General features: G+C 35.4%; 1 protein-coding gene across 1 annotated transcript in view; it reads left to right on the forward strand.

Annotated features, from left to right (window-relative positions):
* Positions 1-21,881, forward strand: part of UBE3C (ubiquitin protein ligase E3C) — an 86,011-nt gene that overhangs the window by 48,871 nt on the left and 15,259 nt on the right. Inside the window, exons 18-19 of the mRNA XM_009281838.2 lie at positions 2,073-2,320; positions 15,008-15,220. Coding sequence (XP_009280113.1) covers positions 2,073-2,320; positions 15,008-15,220 — 461 coding nt within the window. The remainder of the gene's footprint in view (positions 1-2,072; positions 2,321-15,007; positions 15,221-21,881) is intronic.

The raw sequence follows: 21,881 nt of genomic DNA on the forward strand, positions 1-21,881 counted from the left end.
TGTCTCCTTTACAGGTATAGAGAAGCCATAGTGGTAGTTGGCCATTGAAGTCTGAAAACCTGTTTTTCTGCATGTGTGCGTGATACACCATGTATATGCACGTATACACGCACATATATACACAATGCTATCTAGTACTGTACTAGTGCTATTTAGCATCAATAAAGACTAAATTAGAAGGTTGGACCTTTTTAAAAAAGCCGGTATTCTGAGACAGTATAATTTTTTAAAATAATTTTAGTTCTGGAGTAGGTCAGGCACCACGTGAGAGAGCAGAAAAGAAGAAATTCCTGAAAATTAAGAGACACAATTTCAAGACTGTAGACTGAATTGATTAAAATCGATCTGGGAGATTGAACAGGTGATAGATGAGGTCCTAGAATTGATCGGGAGAGAGCGAAGAACATTTATTTGGAAGAGGCATCCAGTTTGTCTACTGGCCCTGAGAAAAGAGCTGTTCAAAGTTAATGTTTCCGTAGTACCTTAACTGAGATCATTAAGAAAACAAGCTTGGAATAGCAAAAATGTACTAGGTTGGTTCTTACGGGTTTATGTTTTTATTTGGTTATCATATGCTTAATAATGTGCAAGCATTTCTCATATTTCTCAATTTTTTTTCTCTGTGACTGGAATTTTCAGAATATCCCATAATAGTCTCCAGTGGACTCCAGTAACAGTTTAGTTACAGCTAGAAGCTGTATGAGTTATAAAATGGAACTTCTTTTCAGAGGTTGTGCTAACTTGCTCCACCTCTGCCTGGTCACCTATTTTGACATGTGAATTTGTTTTAGGACCATTTTTCCCTCCTTGCTGTAAAATCTGATTGTCAGTACACAGAGGAAGAGACCAATAACTGATTTTCTTTGTCAGGCCCCAAAAAGCACTAAACCAACATTTTCCATATATAAAAGTTTTAACGTTAATGCTCAATATCTCAGGAGTCTCCAGACAAAGTATGTCTGTATGCTTGAGACTCTTTTGCCAGCGTAACTGTGTTCTATTTTCTTGCTTTGAATGGTGGTGAGATAGTGGACCTGTTGCAGCGCCTGTGGCTAAAAATGGCCATCCTGTATTTCCAGCCAGCAGAATTTTTGTGCGGGAGCACGTTTCACTTGAATGAGGAACTAGAAAGTAATTTTTAAGAATAGCTGAGTGTGAAATTGGGAAGTTACTAGTAGATGTAGAGGCATTCGCTAATGAGAGAATGTGAGTAAGACTTGGTGGTCCAGGAGAAATTCTGTTGCTGCGAGGTGCTGAAGATTCTTTCATGAACATCAGCTGTCCATCCATAGTGTGTGCATTTGTAGCACATGGAAGCAGTAGAAGGTTATATTGTTACTGGCTTATTACTGGTTGCTTTGCTGGGACACAAGTGTAGTCAGTGCAAGGGTTCAAATAAAAGCTGTGTATTTGGTTAGATCCTTGGAAGCCTTCCCTGAATTGAGCAAAAAGGCCCTCCTTCCCTGTTATGTATACATAGTTCAAGGGCTAAATATTGCTTGCTTTCTCAAGTAGCAGCATTCTATGAAACAAGCAGAACACCTGCCTTCAGAACATGTCCATCTTTACTGCATCTTGCTCACTGGAATTACGTGGCATAGCAGTAAGTCCAAAGTATCAAAAATATTAAGTTCAATTTCAAATAATATTATCTAATGATGTAGCTTAACAGTCAGCCCCTCTAAGGGGATGCAGTGCTTATTGACGGTTCCTTCAGACATAAGAAAGTTGAACCTTGCATTCATAATACTTTATATAAATAGAATTTTCAGATTGTTCTTGGGCCTCTTTAAAATATTTTGTAGGATTTTTTTTCTTCCCCTACCTAGTGTCTTTCCACTCCATCTTTTGATGAGTCTTAAAGCAAGACCCTTTGTACAAAGTGAGTTTCACATACTGAATATTCCAAAATTCAAGCCAGTAATAGATTTTTGCTACAGTACTATTTACTAGTTCCATTTTTATATAAAATTGGTGTAGATATGTTTGTATGTGTAGTTACATGTGTTTTTATCCAAACAAAATTCAAGCAGATAGTTCTATTTGAGTTTGTCTCTCTCCTTTCTCTGCAGAACCTGACCTAAAAAAGCGCATTCGTGTTCACTTACTTAATGCACATGGTCTTGATGAAGCTGGTATTGATGGTGGTGGAATTTTCAGAGAATTTCTGAATGAACTACTTAAATCAGGATTTAACCCTAACCAGGGATTTTTTAAGACCACCAATGAAGGACTTCTTTACCCCAACCCTGCTGCACAGATGCTTGTTGGAGACTCTTATGCCAGACATTACTACTTTCTTGGAAGAATGCTTGGAAAGGTAAAAATAGTGTTGTAAAATATAAAGCTATAGCAGTACTGAAATGATTCAGTAATGTTGTTTTTTTTTCTTTTTAGATAGGTGTAGATGGGAAAAAAAATGATGATTTTTCTAGATGTTGGAACTGAACATTATTTCCACATATCACCCAAATTTCTGGTTCATTTTAATGCTGCATACTTGAGAAGTACAGAGAATTTGAGATACCCGGACTGCCAGTTGAGCAAAGTGTGCATATGTCTGCTTCTGTGTTTATCCTCTTGCTTAAAGTTAAGTTGATTGAAGCCAATAGAACTACGCTGCTTATGATGATTTTTAACCTGGAGCTTTCTAGAATTTGTCTGCAGTTACATTTTCATCATTTGGAATATATGAAATTAATATTTTCAGAAGCAAACAGTTTCTAGTTGTCTAAGGTATACAATTCTTGCTAGCATTTAAAATTTGCCATGGGCATTTACCATACTTCAGAGCCATATGCAAATTAACTTTCACTTATTCTGCTTGGGTTTTTGTACATTTTGCATCTTTCTTGAGTTTTAGTGCTTGATATTTTGGTGTTGTGAACGTTCAGACTAATACACACTTGTTGAGCTAGATGAAAAATGCAGGGGTAAAAAAGAAAGAAGAGAGAAACCATTAAAAACATTCACTACATTCAGTTTTCTTTTGTGGTCACGTTTAATATTGAGGCTATTTCCTTCTAAGCCCTTGAAATAATCTTTGTAAAGCTATTAACTGTGAAACGAAGTTTGGAATACAAATTCTATTTCAGAAAAAAATGTATCGATTGCTACTCAGCTATCTAAAACTGAAGGTATTTAAGATGTAAAAGTCCCATTTAACTGCCTGAATTATTTTGGAGGCTAAAATCCTGCTGACTTGCAGCGAGATTTAACATATAGTTGCATGTCCTTTCAGCGTAGCTGGAAGCGGTTTAAGAGGTTGTTGTTGGCAAACTTGAGTTGTTGAAAGAGTGCTGTTCTTTAGAGTTGCCAGTCAACTGATTTAGATTAAACTGACACTTTGTAGGCAAATTCTCTGCTAATGCATCCTAGCTATTGCAATGTCCTAACTTGTTAAATAATGAAAATTTCAAATCAGCCATTTCAATAAAATAATCTTTGAAGGATGTTCCCGCTCTTAATGGGAGATGGATTCAGTACTAATACAATAGTTTGTAATTATGACCTATGTTACATACCCAAGGCTTCCTTTTATTTCTGCATCTCTAGATTTTTGGAGTGGGAAAGCAAATACTGCTGTGGTATCATGAGGAAGTTACTTCACTCCAAAAATGTTTGGTGTTTATCTAGGAATGGGGCAGGGCTCAATTGTCGAGGGGAAGTTTGAAACATTTTTTCAAAAAAAGAGTGTAGTTTTGAATCTTTAATTTCCTCTGTCAAAACAACACGTTGCCTTCTGTAATTGCATTTCAAATATTAGCGTGAAGACAGAAGTTGCAAAATATATTCTATCTCCATAGAGTGCTACAAGTATAGTTTTTGGTTTTGTCTTTAAAATCAGAGGATCTATTATTTAACATTTTGAAAGCATAAATTGTTTTTGTATTTGCAGAATGTTTACATAAGGTAAGAATTGACAGTGTTATTTAATAATTACCCCTACCCAGGTGCACAGACACCTTTTTAGTAGTGTATTTAGAGACTTGATGAATTAAACAGAAAGATAAGGCACGACCATACTATTCAAAACCTGCCAGTATTGTGATCTTGGTTAAGTTATTGAATACTCACTCACCCGTTTTCAAAAATGTGTCCATTTTATGCTTTGCACAGGGTTATTTGAGAGCAATAGTGGATTATTAAAAGCCCCTTTGTAAACAAAATAGATATAATGCAAAGGAAGCAATCAGGCATCCACAGCAATTTCTTATTTGTGGAAACCAGTATGTAAAGAGTGCTACCTCCAAAAACTCTCACGTAAGAAGTTTCAATGTTATCAGAAAACAAATACATTAAAATATAATAATTTATAGAAATTCTCTGTCTCTTGGTAACCATTTCATACTAATATCCAAATGCATTTAACTTTCAGTACCATAGATTTACACCTAATTCAGTTTTTCTTCTCATCAGGAAGTTTCTAACAGCTTGACATCTGTGTTAATTGGTCAGTTCAGAAGTAGAAATATCTGAAAATTTAAAACTTATCTTTAAAAATGGTGTGTCTAAAAATTTAAATTATTTTAATTTTAGATAAATTATTGACTTTTTGGGGTGTATTTTTGTAGTTTGTGAAGAAATTGACATCTGTATACTATACACACTGCGTGGCTGTCCATGCAACTTTTACTGATCACTGAATGAGCAAAAGGTCTTGTAGAAAGAATATCATGTGATCATGTAATTGCATATGTTGTCTGAAATCATTCTTAAAAAAAAAAAAAGGGCAGAAATGAGTTTGCTTAAACAACAGCTACTCAAACACTTCCAAAGTTTACATTTCTCAACTTTCAGTGACTTTACTCTGTAATGTAAATATTATTTTAACACTGGTGCCTTTTAAGCATTTTCCTTTCTCTTCCTTGAAAGTAAAAGCTCAGCTTACCATGCAGACCTTGGGTAGCAGTCTCCCACCACCGGCAGGGTTTGAAGCTAAAGAACCTTTCAGTTTTGCCCACTGGAAGCATAGCAGTGAGTTTCTGAGTCCCAGGCTTTGCTTGAGAGCTGAGGGTGTCCTGGGCTGTCAGTGATGTTCAGACAGAGGTGTTCTAGCCCCAAATTCTCTTTGTTGTCCTCTCTGAAAAGTAAAGTCATGTTGTCCCATGTGGTGTCCCAGAAGTATGGATGGAACACTCTAATCTTTTTGCTCTCTCAGTAGGTAGGATTGGGCTGTGAGGAGGCACCTGATTTAGTTTAACTTCCTTACCACCAGTTCTATCAGCACTAAAAATCTTTCCACATGCAGACTTTCCTGCTGTGGCTTTGGCAATGTAGTGGACTTGGCTCACAAGAACACAAAAGTTGTTACCCTGGCAGGCTGCCAAAACTTTGAGCAACATAGCCAGAGAAGGGAAGTTTGGAAGGAACACCTGAGAATCTTAAGTGAGGATTTTCTCTGTGCTGATTCTTGAATGGTCTGCTGCAAACCTGGAAGAGGGAAACACTGGTTAACCATTTCAGCAGAAACAGTGATCAGTAGAACAGTGGCAGATACAGAACTTCACCACGTTCACACCTAAACTCAGTCTTGTATACCATATTATCTTTCTCCATTTCCTGCTTACATTTGCATCTATTAAATGATGTTAACGTGATAGATGTTGTGGAAAAGAACATTCTTTGCATTTGGAGTGACTTGACATCAAGTAGATAATTCTTATGATAATTACTTAAATTTCATGAAGTATCAGTGTTAGTTTAAGAATATGGCAGAAAGTCCATAGAAAGATTAGAATGATAATTTTTATGGTTTCCACTTCTTCCTTTTTGGTGTAAACCTACTAGTTCTTGCATATATTATGTTTTGCAATGAATGTCTCTGCACCTTTAACAAAGTGACTCTTTCTGACACTAGAGATTTTTGTCTAATACACTCAGCATCTTTGATTATACTGAATTCAGCCATTTCCATATCTCTTCTCTTATTTCAGCATATTGAAGAGCACTAGTGAGTCATGCATTCATGTTGCTGAAGAACATATGCACTATCTTTGAAATACAATATTAAGTCTCTTTTCCTAAGCAATAGAATCTGCAGCCCTTGGAAGACACTGGAGATTTCTGAAAAGATTTAGATTTGTTTTGCCAAGACAGCTTTTGTCTTAAACGGTTGGGAAGTCAGTATAAAGAACAAAACGTGGTGTTTTGAGGAGGAGTTGTTGTTTTGAACAGAGTCGTCCTTTTGTGGATCCAAATGAAGAACTTGGATAGTAGAAGCAGCAGCAAGGACTGAACAAAATTAATGTGTTTATTTTAAATTTTAGCATTATTTTGATGATGGATAGATGAGACAATCTAGGTTTAGTCTTTGATCATTAATACTTAGTGTTATAGAGGAGGTCAGTAATTTGCGTGGCCTAGTGGATACTATATTGATGAAGGTTTAAGTTGTTTATTTTCATATGACTTTTTGTAAGTTACTATACTGATTTAAGATATAATGGACTGTTCTGTGCACATATCTAAATGTTGTTAAACATATATAATTGGAAAAAAGTTATAAAACATGTCTTTTGGAAAAATTAAACATTAGCAGGGTAATAGTAGATCAAATCAAGTTTTATTACCCTAGTAGTGAATGTGGGACCGTTAATTATTGATTAGATTATTTTTCTATATCTTGGAGAGTATGCCTTGTGGTTATAGTTTGTAACTTTGAATAGAGCTGTGATAGTTCATTTGTTGTGTGAGATATTATTCCTGGCTGGAAGGTACAGTTCTGAGATTAGCAGTGTCTACAGTATCCATTTTGCAGAAAAACTAAAGTAGTTCTTAATCATCCTGGGGCCTTATCTAAAATGGATTGAATCAGTGGGAGTCTTTCACAGCAAGATCTGGATCAGATCCTGAACTCTTAAATCATGAATAAGCTGCACATACAGAGTTAAAACCTTCAAGCAAATGTTTCTAGTAACATATTTATGTGCCCTTTTTGCACCAAAAGCTTGTAGAGAGGAAACAAAGCAAGAAAACTCTACAGTGAGAAGAACTGGGTTTTGTATACTTGAATATTTGATAGGATGGTGCATCAAGCATTGCGCTGCTACTCTTCCTCTGTTTCTCTGACTGTTGAAGGGTTGTTTTGTTTTTTTTTTCCCTTCTGATTTTTAGGCTACCCTTTCCCTTTGCTTTATTGTCCATTTAATTAAGATCCGCTTTGGCTTGGCTTAAATCAGTACACTCTTAATTGATTTGTGCTGCAGCCACAATTGATGCTACTAGTACCTAGAAAGGTAGGTATGGAATTAGTGATACTGATACAAAGAGGAGGTTTTTTGTTTTATTAATTTCAGTTACCCTGCACGTGATTTTGTAGACTCAGCATTTTACTTAAAAGCAAGTTAGCTGATCTTTTGTCTCAGAAAATCCTGAATCATCTGAAATGGAATCAAAACAGGAATTTACCATGTAAAGTGGCATGCTCTTTAATTATACTTTTACAGTGCAGAAACACAATCATAAGATACTTTATGGAAGTTATTTCATGATTTATGAATGTAGATGTAAACTAATCTGAATCTATTTTCTGACATGGTTATTCAGCTTGATATTCCTTTGTGTACTGGTTCATTTAACATAACTAATTATCTTTAGATTACAAATAGCTACGTTAGTACTAACCTTGTAAATATATGTCTAGCACTAAAAGACTACTGAAATGTGGTATTTTTACTCTAAATCTTTAGGAATGAAAAGTGTGTATTGATGGATTGTGATATTTATTGGGTCATAATGTATTTAAATTTTCTTTAATGCATATGTTAGTGATTGTTTACCGTGATAAAGTGCATAGGGGTCTCTGCAAGGAGTTCTGCATGGAAAGAATTACCTCATGTCAGTGGTCACTCCTCAATTAAAAGTTCCATTAGCAGATGATTCCTGCTTCTGGTTTGTGTACTGATTGCATTTTATTGCCTCTAAATCAGGCTCCTAGACAGGGAATAAATAAACAGTTAGAGTGTGTGGTAATGGTATCCTGATCTTTTTTCCACAGCTGGGAACACCTACGTCCATTTCAATCAATTAGGTTTGGAATATTTACTGAAATTCTTTAATCTATTTGAACTGTCTTCAAAAATTACTAGTTTCACTGCTATTAAAATACAGATTTATCTTAGAAGCATATCCAGAGGTTAGTTATATAGTAGTAAATGTTTCAGTTTTTCAGAAGATTAGAACTTAAATAAGGAGATGTCTTCCTGTTATCTTCAGTTTTTACTAAATTATGTTTAAATTTGAGACAAGAAAAATCTATTAAGCCTTTACTGGAACTTCAGAGTGAATGATAACTATCAGTTATCCCGTGCATCCACAGGTACTTCTACTCCTTCCCTCTCCCGTCCCTCAAAACCCCCCAAATGACATTGATAGCAATTTATATCATACACATGGTATAAGTTACAGAGATAACTGTTCCTATTAAAACAGAAAGAAAGTACTAAGCTGATGAAATGGTGGTTTTCTGCAAGTACCAACATTTCTGAAGCACTCTTATTTTGGTAATAAAAGTTCTTGAAATAAAACTAAATATGTCCTAAATTCTTAGAATAAAAATACTAGCATGACTTTCCATTTTTAAATTAAAAATTAACTCAAGGTCATTATACTTGATATGCTCCAATAGAGTCTTTGGAAATGGGTCCCTACTTTTTTATGGTAATGTGTTCATGAGTCAATCATGAGTTTGTCTTGTGCTTACCACACACCTGCAGTCCATTTCAGATATTTACACTGACTGCAGCAAATCTGACAGGCCCCTCGTATCTGAGTCTTTGCTACCCCACATCTCTGGAACTTCTATGAACTTGTACTAACTGACCTTCAAATTCCCAGGGAGTGGGAAATTGGAAGTAAAACCAATTTACAAAAGGCTTTATTTTTTCTGAAAAAAATATTTTTAAATCTGAGGATACTCACACTACTGCAAGAGATGTTAATAAATCTCTCAGAAGTCTAATTATAGGCATCTAGCTGTGGAATTTTGGACTCATACTTTTTTTTTAAAACAGAAAAGGCATCCAGTATTTGAACAAAAAGTGCACTATGAATTTTCACAGTCATACAGGGAAGATGATGTATCAGATTTTCCATTACTAAGGTGATACGAACGTGTCTAGATGTCTCTGCTATTGTAGAACTCAGAGAACTGAGGAACAGTGACTTAAAGCTACCAGGTAGACATACTGTGTTGTGACACACACCTGATATCATTAGGTTTATTTTACCATATTGACATTAGGAACAATATCAGTTTGGTTTTGCTCACTTTAAAGCACATTATTAAGTATATCTGTAGGAAATTATTTTATGTTAAAATTACTAAACCCTAGCTTTAAAAATGCTTCAAAAATATGGGTACATGTTAATGTAACTTATATTTTTAGTTTTATCTTTTTCATTAGGGTAGAATAGGCCTTGCTGGCCCCAAAGGCTTTTTGAGTGTGATGAGATATATCTAGGATATAAATAATAAGGTAGAAGGAAGTTCTAATGGTTTTGCTATTTTTCTATCATTTTTATTAATGATTCTGTACAGCTTTGAAGATGTATTGCACTCTGTAAGTGCTAAGTATTATTTAATAGTAACTGTTTAAAATGAATGAAATAGAAAGGGTTATGGTCTTGGGGGCTGATTAGGGAAATAACTGAATTAAAGCCTAGTCACTTACTGCTTCAGCCCATAAGCCATGTGTCTTTCTAGGGCTATGACTTTAGCATTGTTTAGATTTTAAAATACAGTTCTGGGTTGTGAAGGATTAATTGAGAGTAAGAACAGTGACTGATTAATTATTTTTCTTAAGAAAGATTTTAGTTAAAATAATAAATGAGAGAATTAATTGTAGACCTGAAAGTGTAAGTAAAGGCATTAAAGCTGCCTCACAGTCAGGGAGGTTTAGTTGGTTCATCTGTGAATTTGTTTGCACAATTTGAATTTTGTTCAACATGTTGTATGTTTAGCGTGTAACCTCTACTATATATAGCTAATTCGTCTGAAATGACTAAACTAGCTTAAAGTTTGTCCGGTTTTAAAACATGGTGCAAAATCTTTTCTTTCTGAAGAGCTGTTTCCTGAATCTTGGGGTCATACCTGAACAGTACCTCGTGTGACCCTGTAGTGCTTAAGTAATACTACGATAGTTACCTTATATAGTCCCAGTCAGATATTATTCTCGTTACGTTGAAAACAAGAAAAAAGCCCTCCTTGTCTGGAGAACTGCATGTTTCATATTTCTTCCCGTCTTACTGTCTATGGCTGTCCTTCTAGCTGAGATCTTTCTTCCACAGTATTTTAAAGCTACTAATTGCATGCCTATATTATGAAAGTTGTTGGCCTTAACCATGCCTTCCCCCCATCACAGGTGTTTAATGAACGCATCCATTATATTTGTATGTGTCCAGTATCTGAGCATAATATTTTCCACTTTAGATGACCAAGTTGTAATCTATGTTGCTGAATTGAGTAAAGGGTTTTGTAGCTAGTCCGTGTTGCATTCAATTGTAGTTGAACTAGACAGTATTTAGATGCCTTATTGTAATTGTAACTAGCTAATATTATTTAAAAGAGAAACAGTAGATTTCGGACTGCGTGCTTTGTGCATGAGGTCAAAACCTATTAACCACAGTAGACTTTCTGTTACTTTGTTTGTTTTTAATCTTCTGGTGTGTTCTACAGGCATTCACAGAGGGGGAGGGAGGTGTATGAAGTTTCTTTCCCTGAATACTACTTCTGCCATAGTGAAATCTTGCTTTCAGCCTTTTAACCAGAAAGAACTTCTTTTAACCATTTGTTAAAAAAAAATAAAAAAAGAAAGGTAGCAAGGCATCTTGAGCTAATGGGAAAATAGGGGGGGAAGAGTACAAAACCTAATTTGTTACTGGAAAATAGGTGGGGCTTTTTGGGTGTAGTTGTTTCAGAAGTTTTTAAGTTATTTTAATGGTTATCTAGAGGTGTCATAACTTTGCCTAAAGAGCATCTCAAACCTACAAGAGTTCGAACTAGTGCTGGGAAATCCAGGTTGGCCCTTTCAGCAGACATAACCTTTTAGCTACTGGAGCACTAGGAGCACTACACTGCTTGTGTGATTTGCCTTGATGTAGACATGCCTCTCTCTGCTTCAGACTAACCTCTTGCCCCAAGCTTGCATCTGCAAACTGCACTTTGGAGTGGAATGCTAATGGTCCCAGCCTTTTGGGGAGGCAACAGTATGTAGGTTCTGTTAAATCGTGCTTGTGTTTCATTCCCCCTCCTGCTCTCTGAACATTAGAAACTAGAAGTCTAATGTCATATTTGACCACCAATTGCTCCTTTCATGACTTCCTATCTGGAGTTTTTCCTGTATGTAGTCAGTTTCAGTTTATGGGACTGCAGGATAGAGACAATGAATCAAGTAAAGGGCTTGTTAGGAAAATTGGGAACGTGAACTCTCAGAATTTATCATAGAATGGCACCAGCACCATAGGTGACAACCGTAAGAGTTAAAGGAAACTTGCCAATGGGTGAGAGTACTTGAAGTTTGAGAAGAGATTAGTTTTAAAATATATATTGGTTAAGCTTGCTGGCTTTGATCTCTTGAAGCAGTGTATGAACAGGAACTTCTGACTTACAGTCAAAGAGAAGTCACCTCCCTCCAAGAGCAAGCCACTTTCTTCTGTCAACGTTGTTGCTCATTGGCTGTTGGAGGAAAAAAGAGGACTGCTTCTGTGGGGAGAGCGTGACCTTATATTGTATTAAAGTATGTATGTAAGTATATTCTAACGGTGCAGCTTCATATTGCAGTTAAGTCAATCTGACGGTTACCTCTATAAGAGGTGGTCATCATTCCCCTGCCTGTCACTGACGCTGGGCTTCTGCCTCCTTTATGTTGTTGTTGCAGAAGGCCAGTTCAGAGAGTTGAATGGGCAGAAAACTAAGCTTAAAATGGGGTAACTTATAGCTCCCCAAGACAATTCACTAAAGGAAAAGAGGGAAGGGATGAATCTCCTCTTTTGGCCATTAGATTAGCTGCAGTAAGAAAAATACCCATCAGGGTGGACTTCCATTGGCAGCTGGCTGCTGTAAGGTTGTGCCGCCGTTGAAACAAGTGGTCTTGCTGTTCCTATCCAGTTTCAGCCATAGCTGTGAGCTGGATCTGATTCTGATTTGGTAGAAGGCTCAACTTCAAACAATCCCTCCCCATAAAAAACAGCCCAAACAATCTGAAAAGAAACCCAGTTGAATCAGCAAGCTGATTTGTTTCATCCCTCTGGCAGGAATCTTTTGGCAGCAACAGGTAGTTTGAGCAGTTTGTGCTGACTGAGAAATGGGGAAATTAGATTGAAACTGAAAGATAAAGTTTAAGTTTATTCAGTCATATTCAATTGTACTGAGCATTTCTCAGCATCTCTGCACAATGCTGGAGCTGTAATGATATAATTTACCTCTTTGGAAAAAAATGGAGTTTATCGTGATTTTATTTACCGGAGTTTTAGTGCATTTCTTATTAAACTTTGTTAGGATAGCTTGACTTTCAAATTAATTAAAACACTACTGTTTGCCTTGTTTCCAAAAATACTTTGTTTTTAATATTGCAATCACTTAGCTAAGAGAAGTAGTAATTAAAGTTATTCTCAAGTTGCACAATTTAGTTTATTTAAAAATGCTTTATATAGTTTTTAGATGAAGTTATAAATGTTCACTTTGGAACTACCTGAAGATTAATAGTGATGCATTTGAAATGCATTATTTTTTTTATTGATTCTTAATGTAGTAAATTACTGAAGTTATTTGGCAGCAAACAGAAATAGCCAGTGATGTTGTTCACATTTATTTTCCTGATAGCGACACAATTTGCATTAATTGCATTGCAGCTGCACTCACTTATATTAAAAAGCTTCTACTATAATTAATCCTTTTTATTTCAAATCATTTTGGCACAATTTGGAGCAATAAACACTCATAAAAGACAGACACTTGAAAAATAACATACAAGTTTCTTCAATATACCTATTTATGTTTTTTCCTGACAAGGAATTATTGATAGGCTTCTAGGATCAAGTGTTGCAAGTGGCTAAGACTTAAGACGAGTTTGAAAAATGCTAAGTGGATTATTTTGCATAAAAAATAGACAGGTTTTGAATTTGTGTAATTAACCTGTGTTTAGAAAATACCTTGATTTATGTCTACATTTGTATTTCAGTTGCATACATTATGGAAATTTAATTTATAATCCATTTAGCTGATGTGATCATAGTTTTTAGTGCTATCATTTATTAGTCCTTGTATATTAAATGCTCTAAAGGCTTAAACCTGCCTTGTGTAAAAAATTACACCTCTACATTTACATTTTATGAGTCATAGATGGAATTCCATTTTAAATTCGGGTAGCTTTGATATATTTAAGGAATTACAATGGCTTTATTGTTACTAATGCAGGAACAGCAAACACTGACCTTATACATTGCAAATTAATGATTTATCCCTCTAGTTTGCTTTTAAAGTCAACTATACAAATGAGGATTTCGACTTCTACACCTTGAATAAATCATATAGCTCTAAATATAATGCACCCTTTGGCTTTGAACTTGTTATTCTCAATTCTTTCTGCAAGGTCTAACTCACCTCACAGAAACGTTCTTTCAAAAGTTTAAGGAATTGTGTATATTTTTCTTAACGTCTTTGTTGGAATATCATTGAGTGATTACAGCTACATTTCTTCTTTTTTCCTTTTTTTGCTCATTGTGCTTCCTTTTCTAAGTTTGCAGCAGATTATGGAGGAATTAAGTAATGGCAAAGCACTGCTCTTGAAGAGTAAAAAGAGAACAAACAATTATGTTATGTTGATGATGCCTTTTCTGATCAGCCTGGAAGTGATACTAATGACACTGTAAAGATTTGGTTGTCATTGTTAGAGATGCTGATGTGACAAACAAATTGGACAATGGGAAAGGCTATGCACAGACAGCATGTTTCAGGGATTTTTTTAAAGCCAACGGTCTTTTATTTTTCCTTTATTCATGTAGACTTTCTCTAACTGATGTCATGCTTTCTCTTTCTAGCTCTGAAGTTTCCATCTCTCCTTCTTTGGAGAGCTACCATAAGTACTTTTTTCTTCCAATCAACAAGAATTTGTTACTTATTGTATGAAAAATATGCAAAGTTGCTTTGCATTACATTGAAATGTGATCATACAGTAGATCAACCGAGAGTGGTATTGCTGCGGGTTTTGTGCATTTTTGAAAATTCTTGAGGAAACTCTTGGTTTACACTAAAAATAAATTTTTCATGAGTGCTGCAGATTCAGGTCAGGCTTGTTTTTGGTTCAGTAATCTTTTGACAGGTCTAACGGTGTCAGGCATAGGAAGGATTGGACATATGGTACAGGCATAACTGATAAGCTCTCGGCTTGGAAATTAGGATGGTTTGATGATGCCATTAAGCAGTAGAATTCACCAAAAATATGCGGCGATGAATCTGTATAACATGCAAAAGAAATAGTTTATTTGGATTAGTTTAAAATGTACTGGTTTTATATAGTTATTTTTAAGGGGCAGACTATTTTACATGTAGCAATTGATATGGATGGAAAAATATTGCTTATGACAATGCTAATGGCAGTAGAGATGCTAACTTTTTTTGGAAGACATTCTTGATGCAGTTGCATTGTCCTTTAGCAAACTTTGCTTTTCTTGCCAATCTATGCAATCGATATACTTGCTGTTTGCTATCATACTTCAGACCAGAAGATTAATGACAGCTAAGCAGTGACCTTACCTTCTAAATCACCACATAATTAATTTGTAAAATTTGGGAGCTTGGTATTTCACAAGGATATTCAAATCTCAAACTATGGTTGAATATTTTTAAATTTATGCAATATCTGGGCTATTGCCATCTCAGAAGATCCTATTCAGGCACCAAATTAAGGAGGAATTACCAAAAAGTTGAGAAATAGACAATAGCTTTCAGAATTCCTGCATGTACAACAATAAAATCTAATGTGCTTTTAATTGCTTTGTTTTTCAGGCTCTTTATGAAAATATGCTGGTGGAGCTGCCATTTGCTAGTTTTTTCCTCTCAAAATTACTGGGGACAAGTGCGGATGTTGACATTCATCATTTAGCTTCGTTAGATCCAGAAATGTACAAAAATTTGCTTTTTCTCAAGAGCTATGAAGGGGATGTAGAAGAACTTGGACTAAACTTCACGGTGGTAAATAATGACCTTGGGGAAGCGCAGGTAAGAATGGCTTTCGCTTTTTTTTTGTGTGACTGATGAATCCTTACTACCCCTACTAATTAATTTTTTAATTTGAAAGTGATAAGAAGGAACTGTTACAAGTGCTGTATGTTGTGAGGCATCATCGGGATTCTGACTCAGTCTTTGGAGTAGACAATAACTAATCTTGTGCTTAAAAAAAACCCCAACTCTTGATGATGATTTAAAGGTCTGGTCTTTTAAGTAGTAAACTACAGTGATTTTTTTATAACAGTCATACATGAAAATTTCTATTGCCTGAGATAATTTCTTGAACAAAATATTTTATGTTGTTTCTTTGATTGCACTTCAAATAATTGTAAAAGTTAGATGATATGTAAACTATAGAAGTACTGCCTAGTTTTGGAATTAGAGTTAGAAATCAGAATGGTTTTAAATAATAATGACCCTTTATTCTGAGGTAAGTGTTGTCTCCTTTAGCTGTAATTGTCAAAATAGAGGAACTGAAATTAGACCTTATTTTTTTTTTTTTAAATACCTTTTTTTTTTTTGAGGGTAAGTGTTGTCTCTCCTTTAGCTAATTGTCAAAATAGAGGAACTGAAATTAGACCTTATTTTTTTTTTTTTAAATACCTTTTTTTTTTTTGAGGGTCTGAGACACCAGGTCTCGGAGGGGGAGAAATGGGTGTTCAGTGCTTCTAAAAATTGGGCCAGTTAGTTAGGTCCTTAAATATGAAGTTTTAACGCGACTGTACTATATAATTAGATTATGGCTTTGATTTGCTCTGTTGTGAGTACTAAAGATCAGTTGTGCTCATAGTAGAAAATCAGTATCACCAGAGCTTTAGAAGTGTGCCTTTATTTGCTTCGGAGGGGGAGAAATGGGTGTTCAGTGCTTCTAAAAATTGGGCCAGTTAGTTAGGTCCTTAAATATGAAGTTTTAACGCGACTGTACTATATAATTAGATTATGGCTTTGATTTGCTCTGTTGTGAGTACTAAAGATCAGTTGTGCTCATAGTAGAAAATCAGTATCACCAGAGCTTTAGAAGTGTGCCTTTATTTGCTAATACAGTTAAAGTTTATTGTCATTTTTGCTTCCTCTTTCGTTTTTGAGGATTTAAAATTATGTACTACTGATGGCCTACTTGTACTTGATTATGGTATTTAATTAATAATTGGATCAAAAAGGTAGACCTGACAACATTGCGATATGCAGCAGCATCTGAATTCAGCCTTGTTTCTTGTGGAAGAAACAGAGACTATAAAAGGGGGTAAGTTCTGGTTTTGCCTGTTGGTCAGGGAAGCCTGGGACTATGCACATCTCACAGAAGCAGCAGCACCACTGTGATGGCAGCAGCTAGTCCTGGAAATTGTTAGGTTGAGTTCTCTGCTGCTGCTTAAATCATAGCAAATTTGATGTCCAAGACTTCTGCTTTAACAGCATCAGGCTCAGACTTTATCTTTACTCTTCTGTCATCCATTTCCTGTCATTCTGGAAGATCCTAAAACCTGGATTGCATTACAATTTTAAAATAGTATCCCCAGATTTGGGGTTCCTGAATCATACTGAAGGGGGAGAGTCAACAATTGCCTGATATAAGTAATGTTTCATATTAAACATATGCCAGGTGTCATTTTTTCCCCTGGGTTACACTCTCTATATGAAAACTTCTGACCTGCACTGTCTTTAGAAAAACACTCAAAAACTTGAAATGAAGGCATGTGATGCGGATGTATCAGAAAGCATGTTCTTGGAGCACCTACTCTATTGTACAGTATTGTACAGTAGAGCGCCTGCTCTGTGGTAGCATGTGCTGTTAAGTGACTGATACTGAATTGAGTTCTATAGTATCCATGTATTGGGTTACTAGGCTGCAAAACACACAAGATGGCGGTTTCCAAAATGTTATTTGTATTCTAAAGCCATTCATTTAAATGCACTTAAAGTAATAGTTTTGTTGATCGCAGCTAATACAAAAGTAGTTTAGTCGCTAATTAAAAATGAAAAGTAGCTAATATTTTCTGGAGAGCTGGTGGTTTCCATACTTTATACATCTATTCTGTATGTCCTCAAAAATTAGCCACACATGACAACCTACCTCAACAAGTAAGGTAGAAGGACATAGAAAAGAGAAATAGCTCAGAAATAACATACAAGGAGATCCAGTTAGAGATGTTGCCAGCTCTACCTACTGCAACAAAAACTTGTAAAAAGTGCATTCTTGCCAAGAAGCCTAATTTGTTCGTTAAAATTCTCTAAGGGCTATGGCTAGTATTATCAAGACTTCTGATTTTTTGATTGTTTGCATAATTTTAAAAGGAAGAGTAAATATAATAGTTTCTGAGTAACTAAATGAAATGTAAGTTAAATTAAATATTCTGATGCTGTATTGCTGTGTTTATACTTGGAGGGAGAACACTATACCTGTGAAATATTAACCATCTTTTAATGAGACTGCGTGTTAGTGTAGTTCAACAGAACTAATTTGTTCTTGTCACTGTCTTCTGTGTTGTAATGCAACAAGTTATTTTTTATACTTAATTTCATTACCTTAATAAACCTCATATGGATAAATACATTTTGTCTGGTATTTGACTCGTGTAGCCATTGCATACTAATTAATTGTGTCAAGGTAAGGCTAATTCACTTTGGGAAAAGAGCTTAATTTGCACTCCTTATGTTGAATGTACATTATCTCTAGTTTTCAGCTAAACAACCACTTTAGTGTCTAATAAATTAGTGCCCAATAAATGCATCATAAATCTATCATTGTAAATAGTTATCCTCGTGGCAGTGTCCATCCAGCAATTGTGGCACAAAAGCATTATCTGCAATGAAAGACACATTCAAAAGGGGCTCTATTGCCTCTGTCAGTAGTAGAAGGTAGAAATTCTATTATCAGCGTATTGATTCCAATCCTGTAATGCGCTTTTAGATCCCATTAAACTATTGTCAAAGTGCATTCACCAGAAGTTCAAAAAGGTACTTAATAATTTGCACATTAGACCTGCTAATTAGGGGAGCTATGCCATCAACCTTATCTTCCAACCCCAAATAGCTTTAGCTTTTGATAAAGAACTATCTAATGCAGTGATACCAGCCTAGACTTCAGCTGTTGGATCTGCTGCATAAAATGGTGGCCAATAAAAAAAGTCTCAAAAGAATGTCAGTCTATAGTTACAGGTGCCTTCAGGTAGCTGTGTATATTGATTTTATTTTTCCTTCTATCTTGTAGATTAGGTGGTGATAAAATGGTTATAAAATGCTTATAGCAAGTGTAAGGTTAACAAATTCAAGAAAATACCTCCTCTTTTCAGACCTCCCTCCCCCCTCTCTTTCAGTGAGGAAGGCGAGTTTTGTGGCTGCCCAAGGGAAGAGAGGAAGATTCAAATATGTATTACTCTTCCTTCAAAAATGTTAGATTCTGTACTCCAGCGAGTCTTCTCAAACATTGATTCTTGAAATGACATGGTTCGGAACAGTTGAATATGAGAAGACTCCATAATCAGAAGACTCCATAACTAAAGTGTAGAAGCACAAATCCACAGAAAAGCACTATAATATATATGGCAGCAGTTTCTGTGAAATCCATATAGTATAAAAGTTGGTGTCAGGACACCTTTGGCTTTTTACACAGATGTGAATGCCATTGTTGTTACTGAAAACATGTTGACTCACTAAAGGAGTGTTCTGTGCCTTTAAATTTCCCTGAGAGAAAATTTTGAAGCCTTAAAAATAATTCTGAAGGTTTCTGTCTTGGCAGCTTCTTTACTAGGATACAGTGGCTTAGAGGAATGATTTTGGAGGTTTTTCAGAAGCAAAATATTTAAGTTGAGGCTGATCCTTCTCAGGCAGATTTATAACACTTATGGCAAATGCGTTCTTAGGCATTCAAATGCATTCTGCTACCTGGAACTCCTGCCTGAACATCTGGAAGGCAGATGACAGGGAAAGAAAGCAAGCCTTTATCTACTTATTTTCAGAATGGGGAAAAACTTTAGGGGTGATGTGGACAAAAGTGATCAGAGTCCAAGCGAGAAGATAAAATCTTTTCATCTGTATTAAAAACAAGTTTGTAAGAGTTCTTGACTATCTAGAAGAGTGCTTTTTGAAACTGCACTGGATATATGTCTTATGTCTTCATATGTCACATACAAAGATTGCCTAGATGACAGGTCCTTTATTCTTTCCTAAAATATTTACCACTTTACCCTCTAAATATTCCCTTTTTCTCCTTCAGTTTGGGAAGCAATTGCCACTGCCAGATCTGAGTGAGCAGCAGCTAGCAAGTTTGTCTACCAACAGAGACTTGCTGTTGTCTGCCTGTAATCACATTACAAAGTGATTTTGTGTGACAGATTATTATCAATAAGCCAGAAGATAAATCCCATGAATTCTGCTTGACAAATACTGTTATTCACCGTTTCCCTGATTTTTGGTGTGCATTTATTTTATTATTATGCTAATGTTCAAAATAGTAGATATAATAACTGAAAATGATCATCTGAACCGTTCACTTGAACTGCAACCATACATAAAATAGAGATTTACTTTTTGTTTTTTTTTTTACAAACTGGTGGTTTTTTTAAATAAGAATATAAGTGTAAGTTGAGCGCATTTTTTAGTGTGTGCTTGCAGAAACATATAATTGAATTTATAGCCAAGAAAACTGTAAGTGCATGCAACTGTAGTTCTGAGTGTATCTAACGAAGTCAGTCAGAGGCCTAATGGAATACTTCTGTCCACATTACTAAAAGAATGCAAAGCACCTTTCCTTGCAGATTTTTAAAAATGTGGGACTTTTATGTCCCATTTTGATATTTCCCCTTCATTTTGAAGACATACTTTGTGAGTATGGAATCAAATTCAGTTTTCTGTGGTATTGTCTGAATGATCTCAATACTTATCTAAATAATACATATAATTTGCTTTTAAAATATTTGCTTTTGATCATGAACCAACTTAAAATGATTTTTTTTGTTTGTTTGTTTAAACTTAGATCTACAAAATAGAAAATAAGGTGATAACACAAGTCTGCACATTTTGGGTAGTTTTCTATTCTTGCCCATCCCGTGTAACCTGTGTTATTACCTTGCACCATCTAGTGGTCAAAATTGGATGGATAAAAATAAAAATGCAGGCTGATAATTCTAAATGTCAGGAATGATTGTTGAAGAGTTCCTTTTCAAAAAGTCCGCAACGCAATTTATTACATCTTAAAAGATTTAAGTCGGAATTCTACAATAGTCTCTTTAAAACGCCATGAAAACAACGAATGAGTAAAAAGTGAACTGCGTCTACATTTACTATTGTTTTTCTGCCAGCCCAAGCGTTACCATTTTCTGTCTTCTCTTTTACATCCTTCTTAGCCTTTATGGCATAATATATTTATTATTCCTGCTACATTAGCCCTTTTCTTTCAGACTGTGATGGTACTTTGACAAAATGGTGGTAGAATTAATCTCACATTGACAAACTCTGAAAATGGGTAGTTAGATCACAGGAAAACCCCAGGAAATTCGGTTAACTGAATGCGGTAGTCTTACTTGTGGCATTGCAGGGTTGAGGGGAGGAAGGGGAGCTACAGAAGTGTTGCTGGATCAGAAACCAAGGTTTGCTACTTAAAATAAGAATATAAAAATAAAAGCAAAAATAAAATTTTTAAAAAAATATTTTTTTCCTAGTTTCTAAAAATAGTGGTCAGAAAGAGTACAAAACTTTTTTTTCCCTCTGATTTGCAGGAGGAACATTGTAGGGAGAGAGAATAGCTTTTATTATAAAATGAATACAGCTTTCCCGACATCCTTAGACCACTGTGAAGACAATACTATTATAATGCAAACATAAGCGTAAATTAATCTGTGTTCTGATCTGTTATTTGCTGACCTGCAGGGAAGGTTAAACATTTTACTTCACCTAGTGCTGGGATGAATCCTAAAACACAGCAGTGTTCTAGAACACCCTGCCACTGGTTCCCTTTTGCTATTTTAGGAAGGAATTCAATTCAAGCTCCCCCCCCCCCAAAAAAAAAACCCCAAAACAGAGCTCACAAATTATTGTACACAAATAGAATAATAACTAGTTTTGTTTATTATTGGTGTCTATATTCTTAAGAGAAGCTTGATGAGTTAATTGATACAAATATGCTTTAATATGGCCAAATTCAGCGTATCCATACTTCAGTTGTATTTGGTGAAGTAGTGACAAAAGAACAAGTAATGCTGTTCTGCAAAATGAATAGGGAATATTTGTCAGTGGGCAGACAGCGAAGTATTAGTAGTGTTGAGGTCTCGGCAATGATCTGTTCATCTGGGATATCATTGGTAGCTCTGATCCTGTAACACTACGGAGGACAAGGATTTAAATAGTAAGAGAAAGCTTTCTGGTTTTGTTAGGCCTTGTAAAAGGGTATTTTATAGGAGGAGACTAAAGGAACCTGACTTCCTTTAGTCCATCGAAAAAGACTCTGGGAAGATTAATGAAGTTGCTGCCCATAAGTAATGCATTGTGGATATAATTGAGGCGGAAGGAAAGAGCTGGTTAAGCTATGGGACAATATTGAAATAAGAACAGTGGGTATTAACAAACTTTACCCATTGGACTCACAGTGGAAATCAGAATGTTTCTAATCATTAGATAAATCCAATTACTGACTAACTTTTCAGTGACAACAGTAAAA

The sequence above is a fragment of the Aptenodytes forsteri genome, unplaced genomic scaffold (genome assembly GCF_000699145.1).
Source record: "Aptenodytes forsteri isolate BGI_AS27 unplaced genomic scaffold, ASM69914v1 Scaffold21, whole genome shotgun sequence".
Taxonomy (NCBI): Eukaryota; Metazoa; Chordata; class Aves; order Sphenisciformes; family Spheniscidae; genus Aptenodytes; species Aptenodytes forsteri.